Here is a 12,639-nt window from a genome sequence, read left to right on the forward strand (position 1 = left end):
AAGTGACTAACAGCACACGTTCAAATGTGACCTCTTCAAGGCCGAATCGATGAATAATAAACAATTTGCCCTGCAGCATTCCTCTTGCACCCATTGCCCTGGTATTGGCCATCCGGAATCCGCGAAGCCCGGCTACCCAGGTAATATTGCCTCCTTCCTTCGACTTCATATTACTCACTTCGTCGAAGTAAATTGTGCTTATCACACCACGCCCTAATCCCCTCCCCAAAGATATACAGCGGCAAGGTACTCAACATGACGCCGACACTGACAGCCCCGAAAGTGCAGAAGAACACCATGGCTCCGTACTCCGTCAGAAACTCGTTGAAGACGAAGCTGAGGCCGAATGCAAAGGCGCTTTTCGCAATCTATACACCTGTTAGCTTAGCTGCCTCGGCCCTGCCGTTACTTCATTTGAAGGATACCATACCATCGCCAGCCCAAAAGCATCTCCAGCCCTCTCCCCACAAACATCATTTGTATAAGCCACAATCACCGTACACCCTATCCCCACCGCATAATTAAGGATCGCCATAAACACGCCACAGACAATAGCCGACAGACCATGCGACACCGCAGCGGCGAGGCCAAATGCACCGGCCGCCATTGCCGCGATAGCAGGTAGCATAACGGGTAGGCGAAACTCGGGCTCGTAGACTCCTGCATTCCTAGACGCCAGTGTCTTGCTGCTGAGATCGCACAGCCATCCGCCCATGACTGTACCGAGGGCCGAGCCGATGAAGGGGGCGATGCCTGTGAGATTGCCCAAGGCGACGGTGGACATGTTGAAGGGGGGCGCTGTGAAGATCTGCGATGCGACGGCGCCGAGTAGAATCGTCCAGGTGAATGTTACGGCCCACATTATGCAGCCCCAGGCGATGATGGGGTGGAGGAGGATGGTCAATGGCTCGAGACAGGCGAGGAGGATGTTGCGGGGCGGGAGGGATCGCGGGTCGTATCCAAGGACTGTGAAGATTGATCGGATGGGCATGGAAACATCTTGTAGCCCTATGGCAGTGTCTATACTCCCGCCTTTCGGGTTTTCGGTCAGTTGTGCTGCGGCCGTCCGGTCGAATGTTGTCTCTGGAAAGCACAGGATGACCGCGGCAAGAACAACCCCGAACAATATCGCTTCCAGCCAGAAGCTCCATCTCCAGGACAGGTCTGAGATGACATACCCGCTGACAACGGGCGTGATGTTGACGGAGACAATGACGGCGAAGTTCCACAGGCCAACCCTGAGACCCCGTTCAAAGATGAAGAAGACATCGTTGATCGAAGCTGTCCCGGCGAGGGCAAAGAAGCCACCCATTCCTAGACCTACAGCACGACAAAATTAGATTTGACTAGGGATTGCTTGGATGGAGGGTTGTACCATACCCTGAAAGACCCGCGCCGCAATCAGCGACTCGTACGACTTGGACGCCGCAGCCCAGCAGCAGGAGGCTACCAAAAGCACCGTCGTGAAGAGGTACACCACCCGCTTACCGTAACACATGGCAAAGCACGAGCAGAGGTAAGCGCTCACACCCAGCGCCATCACCAGGCTCCCGTTCAGGAGGGTCACGCTGGTGAGGTCAATGTTCAGCTCGGCGGCCATGACAGCAAAGCCCGGGACAAGGAGGGGGCCGAGGGAGCCGGTTGCACAGGAGCCCAGGACAATTGTGGCAAAGAGGAGTTCTTTTCTAGTACGGGACCAGTTGAGAGGGTCCAAGGGAGAATCCGACGGTCCGGGCACCGTCGTTGTGGGATGGATCTGCTCCTTCGAGGGTAAGCTGTCTGCGGGCTCTGTCATTCTGTTGGGTGGCTGCTACAAAAAGAAATGGTGGACGGGTCCAATTCTGCCATCATCACCTCCGATGTCTTGATTCTACGATATATGCTCCATGTTAGGGCACGTCTCTCTACCGGGGATATCAAGGCGGATGCAGGCGTTCCACCGCTAGCGCTCCTCGTTATCGCTGCTAGCCATGCTATCTTGATGTTATCCCCCCTGATGAGATTGATAAGCGATTTTTAATAGCAACCGAGGTATCGTAAGCAATATTCTTGATATAGGCGTATCTTACAACAGCTGTGAGGTGTGAGCAGTGTTCAATCCCGCCGAGACTGCCGAGAGAGTCCACGTTCTGATAGACGTAGTAGGACTTGTATTTTGGATTTAATTCTCTGACTTGACTTATCTGGATCCGGTCTGGTGGCGGAGTATTACACAGCATGAAGCTGCTCTTCAATTACGCCATATATTATCCTTTGAATGGGGTGGGGTAGCCCTAACTTGTCTGATAACTTTGAGCTACATATAGTTCTCTTATCCCTGGCCTCAGGCCTTTGGGTCGATTCTACGCTTGCGGCAAGGAGTATGGGTTTTCACCCTCTCCAGCTCTTGTTCATGGGGCTCCTGATAATTGGCTTGCGGCAACAGAGGACCGCGGGCGCACTGGGAGCTCAAGGTATATGGATGCGACGGGGCTAGATGGAAAGGAAGGGGCAGAAATTACTGCAAGCAGAGTCGTTCGGCAAGAAATAGCGAAGCAAACTGCGGGTGCTCGTGTTGGGTTAGGATTCTATGCCATACACCCCCGGGGCCACCGACTCGGATATACCGATCCGCAGTGCCGTACCGTATCCAGCCCCGACCACCGACCCACCCTCCGGGGTTTGAGCCTTCCCAAGTGGATCTGGGATAGAGAATGCCAGCGGTGTTCGGGGTTTGGCTGTTGATAAACCAAACAGCGGCTCGCGTTCCGAGTTTTGCTTTTATATTATTTTATTGAACCTGCACTGAGCCACGATCGCTTCTTCGTACCCTACCCTATACATTGTTGCAGTCTAGCACAAATTACCACTTTTTTTTTCTATATTCTAGCACAAGCCACAATGACCCAGCCAACTATTGTCTTCTCCCTCGGCGCGTGGTCTACCCCCGCCGTCTTCGATGCCGTCCGGTCAAGGCTCCACTCCTTGGGCTTCGACTCCGAGTGCGCAGCTCGTCCCTCCGTGGATGCCGAGCCGCCACTAAAGACATTCGAGGACGACGTTGCCTCCCTGCGCAGTGTTCTGACCCGCCTTGCCGAAGAAGGAAAGGATATCATTGTGGTCGCACACTCATACGGCGGCATGGTGGCGTCCTCCGCTGTCGAAGGGCTAGGGCCAGCCAAAGGAGACAGAGGCAAAGTGGTCAAGGTAATCTATCTAGCAGCCTTTGCGCTCGACAAAGGGCAGAGCTTGCTGGGGCTGCTGGATGGTAACTTGCTGCCTTGGATGAAGCTTGAGGTTAGTCCGGTCCTATCTACCATACCCTCCTACGGTTACTCGACGTCCACAATTACCTACTGCCAGTGGTATGGTATACTTACACTGCAACCGTTCCCCCAGGGCGACTACGTATACACCGACAACACCACCATCTGGCACGACCTCCCCGCAGCCGAACAGGAAACCTGGGCCGCCAAAGCGCGCGGAACGTCACGCCTTGTCTTCTCGGGCGAGAATGCCTACGAGCCCTGGCGGGATATCGGTATCCCATGTGCGTATATTATCTGTGAGCAGGACTTGGCTCTTCCGCCGCCACTTCAGGAGATGCTTGCTGAGAAGGTCGCCGGGCCGGAGAGGACGTTTCGGCTGCCGGGCGGGCATTGCCCGTTTCTTACGATCCCGGATCACTTGACGGGTCTATTGGTGGATATCATTGAGGCATGAAGTATTCTGGAGGGACTGGGGCTGCTTCTGGGTAAACGGATGGTGGCGGTGCACCTACCCTATACCTCTCTCGGGCGAGAAGAATGTTTTCCCAGACCATATCTTCAACCCGTTGAGCAATCAGACTCTAACTATGCAGGATTTACGTTTTGGACAAGATAATGGCAGGGCAGAGACATGGATCTGATGTGTCTCCATCTACCTAGGTATGTCTCGGAGATTGTGCATTTCTAAATAGCCGCCATTCTGCGTTCTTGATTGCCTACTGGTCTTGTCTGGGCTAGATTTTAGACGTGGAGCAGACTATGGTAGGCATGATTCTACCAAAAGGTGCATCATATTTATTACGGTAGAGCCAAACATGAATCAGATATGGCTAGATACATCGCATGAATAGGTAGGCCTCGATAGACATGAATCACAAGAATGCAGGTTCTGCGCAGGTGGAGCCCAACAGCACGAGTAGGTATGGTACCATAAGTTACTAATTCTGCCAGTCAACAGACACCTGAAAAAAAACAAATAAACACTAACCAATGATAAACCCCCGCCTAGGTATCTGTCTCAGAAGCTACCATAGCCGGTGCTTTCCATCAACCCTCCTTTCTAAGATAAGAACCCCAGGGTTGTGGACTGCATACCCTACCACCTAACCTAACTATTGTCCCCATTCCCATTCCCCCACCCAGGGCACATAATCCGCCAGTTGAAATGCGGCTTGCCTTTGATGTCCGCGATGTACTTCTCCTCATAGCACTGCTTGCCGTCTCCGCCTCCGCTTTACTTCGTGCACTAGAGGTGAAAGAATGAAGTCAGTACTAATTACCGAGTTGTTTTAGACAGAAACAGACGAGATGAGTATGGGATGGGGTACGCACTTTACCAGTGTCACAGTCCCTGTAGATGTGAACGAATCCACCTGGTTAGCACGATACACAAAGACTACCATACCATACTTAAGAGTGGCAGTGTAATCGGAGGAAGGTACCATTAGGTACGGAAGGAAGGAAGGAGACTGGAACTTACCCCCAAACTCCGCCGCGGAGTTTGCATCTTGTCCCGTTGCATTTCTAAGTGTTAGCTTGGAGAGGTAAAGTCGTCAGGTGTATTTGTGGCTCCGGATGGGTGGGGAGAGGGGGAGGGAGGGGGTCGGTCATACTCCACAAATGATGTTATCGTTGTCGCCGTCTTTGTCGCAATCCTGGACCCTGAATTGCGGGTGTTCTGGATCTTCGTTTTCCTTGTACCCTCTGGCAACGGCAGGGAGGTGGGTGGTCATGGTCGTGGTCGTGGTCGTGGTCGTGGTCGTGGTCGTGGTCGTGGTCGTGGTCGTGGCGATCGGAAGGGCGACAGAATCCAAATCCAAGTTGGACGCGGAGGCTGGCGAAGCAAGGACAGCCTGAGTACTGGTAAAGAGCGCAACGGCGATTCCAATGATACGCATGGTGGTAGAAAGATCTCGGTTTCCAGTGAGGCTGATGATAATAATGTTCGGATGGAATGACACTCGAGGATCCTGGGGGGTTGCGATGGCTATGTAGGGTTTATACACTTTGCAAGTGAGTCTGCCATCCAACCCGTCCACACAGCGCTCTGCTTCTTGTCGCCTGATACTTCATTTCCTTTGTGATATGCACTGATCTCGTGCTTGGGATAGACTAGTTATTGAGACTTCGCTGCTACTCTCCTTTGAACGTATTCTAAGCTTTGGAGATGCGTGCTCTTTAGGGCAAAGTTCGTCGGGGTTGGAACCATGCGCTGGCCCTAACAAAGACCTGTGCTACCCAACACCCCTTTGTTCTAGCGAAGAGACAAACATATCTCGCATTGCTTGCATGATTCTTGACCACATGCGGTCAATCTGATTTGGCCCTAGAACAATGTGCTGCAGGTGTCTGTCTTGCTTCCGTTATTTGTCTCAGGTTGGGCCAGGATCTGTCATAAAAATGTCTTTTTATACATACTCTCATTCGAGAGGATGATGACATGTGATACCAATAAAATCATTTTCCTAAGGTAGTAAGGTTTTCTCATGCTCTCATGTAGTCAATAGCTACCTATCTAGCTGGGTATGGAGGGAAGCACACCGTCAAACCCGCTGGACGTCAATAAACCCCTGCTCCTCCCAACTATCCTCAGCATAGTACTTCAATGCCGGGGCGCCGACTGAAACGATAGCCTCCTCGTCAGAGTTGGGCGGACACAGGAAGATCCTCTCAAACGCCAACCCAGGCACACCCAAAACCTCAATATCATACCTACCAGATTTCTCAAACTTGATCCATTGCTCCCGTACTATCCGGCTATCCTCCTTCATAGTTCACTGCTCGATAACAATTCCAGGCTTACGCTGCTCAATGGCAACCGTCAGCACAAATTTTACCATTCCACCCCTTTAACCCGCACCGGAATCCTCAGCGTCCGCAACCCACCCTGTGTCCGCGGCAACCTCCCACCCCTAACATTAACCTGCAACGCCGGATGAATCAGCTTCGGTGAAGGCAACCCCTTATCGCGGTCGTTCCTCATCTTGACAAACTCCTCCTCGCCAACGCCTAATTTCAAGTGCTTGTTCTTCTGCCTATGCTCGCCCACACTCATGCACGGGACTGGTGCCTCGCGAGTTGTCGAGGGATAGTCATGGCCCACCCAGATCTTGACGTGCTCGGGATAATCTAGCAAGCGCCGAGCGGAGTGAAAAAGGCTTGCCGCATCGCCGCCGGGGAAGTCGGTGCGGGCTGTGCCGAGATCAAGGTGGAAGATGGAGTCACCGGCGAAGATGTTGTCTGTCCGCATCGCAATCAGTTTTAGCCTACCTAGGTACTATTAAGGAGCTAGGATAGTAGGGACGACACTCACCCCCAATCATATACCCCATATGATCCGGCGTATGGCCCGGAACATGAATTGCCGTGCCGCTGAGAGATCCGATATTGAAGACCTCGTTATCGGCAAATAATCGTTCGAAGACGCCGGTGTACTCTTCTTCCGGAATCCCGTATCTCTGACCAAAGAGTTCCTGCACTTTGTTGATGTGGGCGCCGATCCCAATTGGGGGCCTCTGCTCCTGACCTTGCATGCGTGCAAGACGAGCCTGTAGGTACGATGCCGCGGTGAGGTGGTCGGCATGGGCGTGCGTCTCGAGGATCATGGATACGGCGTATCCCTCCCTCTCTATCAGTGACAAAAGTTCATCCGCGGTGTGCGTGCTGATTTCCTGCGTTGCTGGGTCGTAGTCCAGGACTGGGTCAATGATGACGGCCGCCTTGGTTGATGGGTCTGCCACGATATACTGCCATGTCCCGGTTTTGGGCTCGTAGATGCTGTTAATTATTGGTTCGGCTCGGTATGCAGAGGCGGCTGTGGCAGTAGTAGTGATGGTTGCTTTTGTTGAGAGGGAAAGGCGCCCTTGTTTTGTGGCGAAGAGGTGTTGATGCCCGAGTTGCTTAAGCGGCGTTGCGGTGCCAGGATGACTTGTTTGGAGAGTGCGGTATCCAGACAGAGCCACCGTATATGAGCGGACATGAACGAGTCTGTCTGGCCCTATCCTGCAGCATTTCTTGACGCTCGACGCTCTGGTAGTGGCTGCCAAGCTGGTGAACACTGTGGGTCGATGCAAAAGTGGCATTTTGTTCGTGGTATGAGATGACGCAGAATGGCAGTTCCAAAGAAAGATATACAAAGCAATTGATGATCTGATTCGAATCGAGGCGCTGGTTTGATAACATTAATATATCTCCATCTCCGCTGTAGGAGTCCTCCTCGATCGCCGACTGAGGTAGGGCGAACGGCGACCAACTCCACTCCTCAGTCGGCGATCCACCAACCCCGAATGGCCCCATTTCTCAGTCGCGCTTATTTATACCGTCGTATCTCATCCGTTATTAAGCTGATTTCTTTCTTAACCATGTTTATGCGTATCAATATGATCTCGAATTGTTCATTGTTCGCCGCTCGTGCCGGAGGGCGCTCCGTTGCTGCATCGACCGTCGCCGTCCGAAAAGCATCCTCGACATCATCGCCTCTCGTTAACTTTGCTGCACATAGTCATAGAGTCGTGGTCGTCGGTGCTGGGGCCGCAGGTCTCAGCATCGGCCACCAACTCCTACGGTCGCGAAAGTTCTCTCAAGACGAGATCGCAATAGTTGACCCAGCAACATGGCATCACTACCAGCCGGGCTGGACACTGGTCGGCGGAGGCATCAAAGACAAAGAGAAGCTGCGTCGTCCGATGCAAGACTTGGTAGACTCGCGGTTGAAGTTTTATCAGCATAAAGTCGACGCGTTCGATCCGGACAACAGCTCGGTCACCCTTGGCGATGGCCGCAAGATCGCATACGAGCATCTTGTTGTGGCACCGGGCATTCAGCTCGACTATGGCAGTGTCAAGGGCTTACCGCAGGCCCTGGCTGATCCGGACTCGCCCGTCTCATCAATATACGCGTATGATTTCTGCGACAAAGCTTTTCAGAATATCAAGATGTTGACGCGAGGGACTGCCATTTTCACGCAGCCAACGGGCATTGTCAAGTGCGCGGGGGCTCCTCAGAAAATCATGTGGCTTGCCCTAGACTATTGGAGAAGAATAGGCCGATACGCTTATAACCAAAGCAAGCAGGGAGACGATTCAATCAAGATCAAGTTCGCAACCGGACTCCCGGGCCTCTTCGGCGTACCCAAGTATAGCGCTGCTCTGGACGTCCTTCGCAGGCAACGAGGAGTGGAGGGCTACTTCCAGCATGATCTGGTTGCGATCGAGGGTAACCAGGCCGTGTTCAATGTGACCCTTCCGGACGGTCAAAACACCACGACGAAATTGCACTTCGACTTGCTCCATGTCGTTCCTAAGATGGGGCCGTATGACTTTATCCGGAAGAGTCCGATCGCAGATGCCGCTGGATATGTGGAGGTTGATGCGGACACAACCCGGCACAGGCGGTACCCCAACGTCTGGTCTGCGGGCGATGCGTCAAACTTGCCTACGTCGAAAACCATTGCAGCAATAACTTCCCAAGCGCCGGTGCTAGTGCGTAACATGTTGCAATTTATGGACGGGAAACAGCCGGATGCCGTGTATGACGGGTATACATCGTGTCCTCTGGTGACGGAATATGGTAAAGTACTCCTTGCGGAATTCAAGTATGGTGGGCAGCCGAGCGAGACATTCAACAGATGGTTTGGGATCGACCAGGCAGTGCCACGGCGAGCATTCTACCATCTAAAGAAAGACTTCTTTCCCTGGGTGTATTATAGCGGCATGCTCAAGGGGACGTGGCGGGGGCCGAAGGGGTGGAGTCGATAAGACCAGACCTTGTCTATATGCAGATTAGATTAGCAAGCAACCAAGCAAAAGCATCAGATGACCTGATTTAAACCCCGACAGTCCCCGAGCCGGTCGCCGACGGTCGCTCCTTCCAACTTGTCTCAGGAAAACACCACCACTGCAGAAGGAAGGACCATGCCCGTCGCCTGCACCGAGTGTCGTGCCCAGCACCTCCGCTGTGACTCCAAGAAACCAACTTGTTCCCGCTGTGCTGATGCCCGTCTTGCCTGTGTTTATCTGCCTTCTCGGCGCGGTGGAAGACGGAGGCCTCGGGCTGATCGTGGTCAGATAGCTGGAGCTCTTGTGGTACCCAGCACCAGTGCCGACCCTTTTCATGCAATGCCTCCTTCACCCGGTCCTGGCCACTCTGGTGTCTCTCCTGAAGACTCTTCTCAGTCAATTGTTCCTAATGCCCGCCTCATCAGCCTGTACTATGAACAGTTCCACTCCGCCCATCCCATCCTCGTCCCGCCCCATCTCTACGAAGCCCGCAACTACCCCCTGTACCTGCAGCAAGTCGTCAAATTCATCGGTAGTCAATACTCTGCGGTTCTTTCTAGCGATGCCCTTGCAGAAGCCGCTGCACTCGAACTGAGCCGCAATGTCGAACGAACGCCCTGCATGGTCCAGGCCCTTCTTCTCTATTCCATCATCTTATATGCCCGCAATGAGCAGCATCAAGCGGAGCTCTCTCTCTCTCGGGCGACGGACATTGCGCTGGAGCTGGCGATGTACACAAGTAACTTTGCAACCTCTTTCGTTGGTTCCCAGGGGTCAGAACATGAAGCAGAAAGCCTCCGTCGGACGTGGTGGGAGCTGTTCATCGTCGAGGTCTCCATGGCAGCCCTCAACCAGAACCCAACGGCTCAGACCCAGCCTTCATTGCGCTGTAGCCAGGCCCCGTACAATGTCCCGCTACCCTGCGAAGAGGCCCAGTATGCCTCCCCGTCTCAAGGTGCCATCCCCAGCCCACCAAGCCTCGAGTCCTTCAGTATGCGCTTCTTCACGGACGACAGTGACGACTCTGGAGAAGACATCTCTGCTACGTCCTCGCAATACTCCTCCTACGCCTACCGCGTCGAAGCCATCCGCATCCTCGCGCGCACTCTGATCCTCAACACCCTCCGAGACACGCAAACTCACCCCGACCACCTCCAAGCCGTCGCAAACGCCCTCACCAACTGGACAAACCACCTCCCACCGGACAAAGTGGGCGTCATGGACATGTACGGGACCATCGACGAAATGCTCTTTCAGGCACATCTGACCATCCAGTACGCAGCGATGCTCCTGCACCTCCCGCGCAGCAATCTCCTTGCGAGCGTCCAGGTCCCAAATGGCGACACTAGCAGTCCCTCCAGCTCCCAGGCCATCTGCCCAGTCCCACCAACAGCCCGCCTCTCTCCCTCGCTAACGCGGCAAGACCACGACGTCATGGCCACCGAGGCGTCCAAGACCCTCACAAATCTCCTCTCCATCCGATCCAGCGGCAGGGGATACTCTCCATTCGCAGTGCCGGTCTTGGGCCTCGCCGGCCTCGTGCAGCTGGCGACGAGCGAGCTCCACCCGCCCGCCTGCGCAGACCACCATCACAGCCGCGTGCTCCTTGTGCTGGGGTGTCTGAAGCTGCTTCGGAGCAGTTGGCCACTGGGTAAGGAAGCGCACCGGATGCTTCGGAGGGCTGCCGCGCGAACAATCGAGAGGTCTCCGTCCAAGGGTACGAGTGTGGAGAGATTCCGCAGCTCTGGCAGTGGTAGTGGCAGGGGTGCATGGCTCGGTCTTACGGGTACACCTATTCCAGGAAATCCGAATCCGTTTTCGATGTCACCGTCGGGGTCTACGCCAATGTTCATCGGGCTGTCCGAATTCGTAGATCCCACCTGTGGCGACCCGTTCCTGTTTGACAGAATGTCGGTGTTTGAAGGGACTGAGCTGGGATGATACGCTGCCCCCATGTCATGGGAAGAAGCAGTAAACATATAAGCAGTGTAGCTTCATGGACTTCCGGGTGCTGCCTTGGCCGAGGAGCCGACTAACGATCCTACCTAGGTATGCATGAGCGACGGCAATATCTCCGCAAGGAAAGAACTGATGAGATTATATGTCCAGCGGACTATGAAGAAGAAAAAGGTCCATTAATGTAACCTATAAGCGAGCCAGATTAAGAGTAGAGAAAAGAAAAAGCAGACATAACATAAAGTGAATAAAAATAAACATTAAGATACAAAACTAAAGGAGCGTCATAACCATCCATCCAAGTAGATAGAGAAGGAACGGTAAGTTGGATTGAAGCAGACGGTCAGACCATCGACCATCCATCCAGCACAGTCAACGACCTAGACAGCTCAGCCAAACCAAGACGTCATTGGAGCGTAGGCCTACAGCGCAAAAGCAACCAGCGTAAACACACCGGCAAGTACCCCAAACACGCCCTCAATCTTCGCGACGCGACCCGCGTTGCCGGTGAACGGCACGACTTCGGGCGACGGGGAAGGCGAAGGCCAACGCCCATGCTCTCCCGAAACACCAGTGGGATCCGCAACACCGTGCACTCGTATGTGCGAACTGGCAACAGGGGTGCTAGACGCAACGACCACAGACCCATGTTCCCAGGAGTGCGCGGACCAGCTCGCAACAGACACGGGGATCACGCTGAATGTCGTCGCCTGCACAACGGGGGCAGCGGAGGACGCGGCGCTGTGGTATGCGCCCTGTGCAGTGGGAGAGGGGGCCGCGAAGAGCTGGGATGGGGCTGCGGCGGCCGAGGACGCAGCGACGGGGTCGGAGTTGGCGCAGTCGGTGTCGGAGGTGTCATGCGTGCCGTACTGCTCCTCTTCCTCCTGATCCTCGTGCTCGTTGTTCCAGTTGGAAGAGGAGGGGTCCTCGGTTGACTCCTCCTGGCTGGGAGTGCTGCTCTCGGCGGAGACATCGGAGTGGCTGGGGTACTCGGCGTCCTCGGACTGAGACGGGGTCTGCGAGTGGGACCAGTTGGATTCGCCCTCCTTGCCCTCCTCGCCGGCCTCGGAGCCAGGGTAGTTGTAGTTGCTACCCCCCTCTTCGGACTCATAATGAGGAGCACCAGGCTCCTGCCCCTTGCCGTGAGAAGTCTCGGGGGTTTCAGCGGACGGGTACTGGTTCGACGACGGCTCCTGGGCTTCAGAGTCCGCCTCGGGCTGCGGGTACACGGAGACGGTGTGTGTGGCGGCTGCGACCTCGGTGCGGGTTTCCGTCACGGTTTGTACGACATGCTCGACCTGGGTGCATTGTGCTTCGGACTTGGTGTCCTCCTTGGCGGGGACCGGGGGAGCGGGAGGAGCAGGCTCCTGGGCGCCGGAGTCGGAGACAGGCTCTTCGTGCTCCCAGTGCTCTTCCGGCTTGGGTTCCTCGTGCTCCTCGTGCTCGGGCTCCCAGTTATCTTCGTGCGTGGGCTCCTCGTGCTTCTCGGGTTCCTCGTGCTCCTCGTGCTCGGGCTCCCAGTTGTCTTCGTGCGTGGGTTCCTCGGGCTTGTCATGCTCCTCGTGCTCCCAGCTGTCCTCACCCTTCGGTTCCTCGGGTTCCTCGTGCTCCTCATGCTCCCAGTTATCCTCACCCTTGGGTTCCTCGGGTTCCTCGGG

At 54.7% G+C, this 12,639-nt stretch overlaps 6 protein-coding genes across 6 annotated transcripts in view; 3 read left to right on the top strand and 3 right to left on the bottom strand.

Annotated features, from left to right (window-relative positions):
- Window positions 1-170: 170 nt before the first annotated feature.
- BDW74DRAFT_165598 (uncharacterized protein) lies at window positions 171-1,795 on the bottom strand (the record flags this gene model as incomplete). The annotated part of the gene is made up of 3 exons (XM_073726440.1): window positions 171-368; window positions 431-1,320; window positions 1,381-1,795. 3 exons carry the CDS (start codon window positions 1,793-1,795, stop codon window positions 171-173), a joined length of 1,503 nt encoding a protein of 500 aa, XP_073587602.1.
- A 1,085-nt stretch (window positions 1,796-2,880) lies between these two features.
- On the top strand, window positions 2,881-3,702 carry BDW74DRAFT_165599 (alpha/beta hydrolase; the record flags this gene model as incomplete). Its single annotated transcript, XM_073726441.1, has 2 exons — window positions 2,881-3,276; window positions 3,379-3,702. 2 exons carry the CDS (start codon window positions 2,881-2,883, stop codon window positions 3,700-3,702), a joined length of 720 nt encoding a protein of 239 aa, XP_073587603.1.
- Window positions 3,703-6,081: 2,379 nt separating this feature from the next.
- On the bottom strand, window positions 6,082-7,330 carry BDW74DRAFT_165600 (MBL fold metallo-hydrolase; the record flags this gene model as incomplete). The annotated part of the gene is made up of 3 exons (XM_073726442.1): window positions 6,082-6,488; window positions 6,562-7,062; window positions 7,177-7,330. The coding sequence occupies 3 exons, from the start codon at window positions 7,328-7,330 to the stop codon at window positions 6,082-6,084; spliced, it is 1,062 nt and encodes a 353-aa protein (XP_073587604.1).
- A 297-nt stretch (window positions 7,331-7,627) lies between these two features.
- BDW74DRAFT_165601 (NAD(P)/FAD-dependent oxidoreductase) lies at window positions 7,628-9,004 on the top strand (the record flags this gene model as incomplete). Its single annotated transcript, XM_073726443.1, has 1 exon — window positions 7,628-9,004. One exon carries the CDS (start codon window positions 7,628-7,630, stop codon window positions 9,002-9,004), a length of 1,377 nt encoding a protein of 458 aa, XP_073587605.1.
- Window positions 9,005-9,160: 156 nt separating this feature from the next.
- On the top strand, window positions 9,161-10,966 carry BDW74DRAFT_165602 (Zn(II)2Cys6 transcription factor; the record flags this gene model as incomplete). Its single annotated transcript, XM_073726444.1, has 2 exons — window positions 9,161-9,308; window positions 9,411-10,966. 2 exons carry the CDS (start codon window positions 9,161-9,163, stop codon window positions 10,964-10,966), a joined length of 1,704 nt encoding a protein of 567 aa, XP_073587606.1.
- Window positions 10,967-11,099: 133 nt separating this feature from the next.
- The window catches only part of CweA (putative GPI anchored protein), a 3,533-nt gene continuing 1,993 nt past the window's right edge, over window positions 11,100-12,639 (bottom strand). The window contains exon 2 of the mRNA XM_073733596.1: window positions 11,100-12,578. Coding sequence (XP_073587607.1) covers window positions 11,404-12,578 — 1,175 coding nt within the window. The 3' untranslated portion in view covers window positions 11,100-11,403. The remainder of the gene's footprint in view (window positions 12,579-12,639) is intronic.

This window comes from Aspergillus multicolor, assembly GCF_047715735.1.
Source record: "Aspergillus multicolor strain CBS 133.54 unplaced genomic scaffold BDW74scaffold_3, whole genome shotgun sequence".
In the NCBI taxonomy this organism is placed as follows: Eukaryota; Fungi; Ascomycota; class Eurotiomycetes; order Eurotiales; family Aspergillaceae; genus Aspergillus; species Aspergillus multicolor.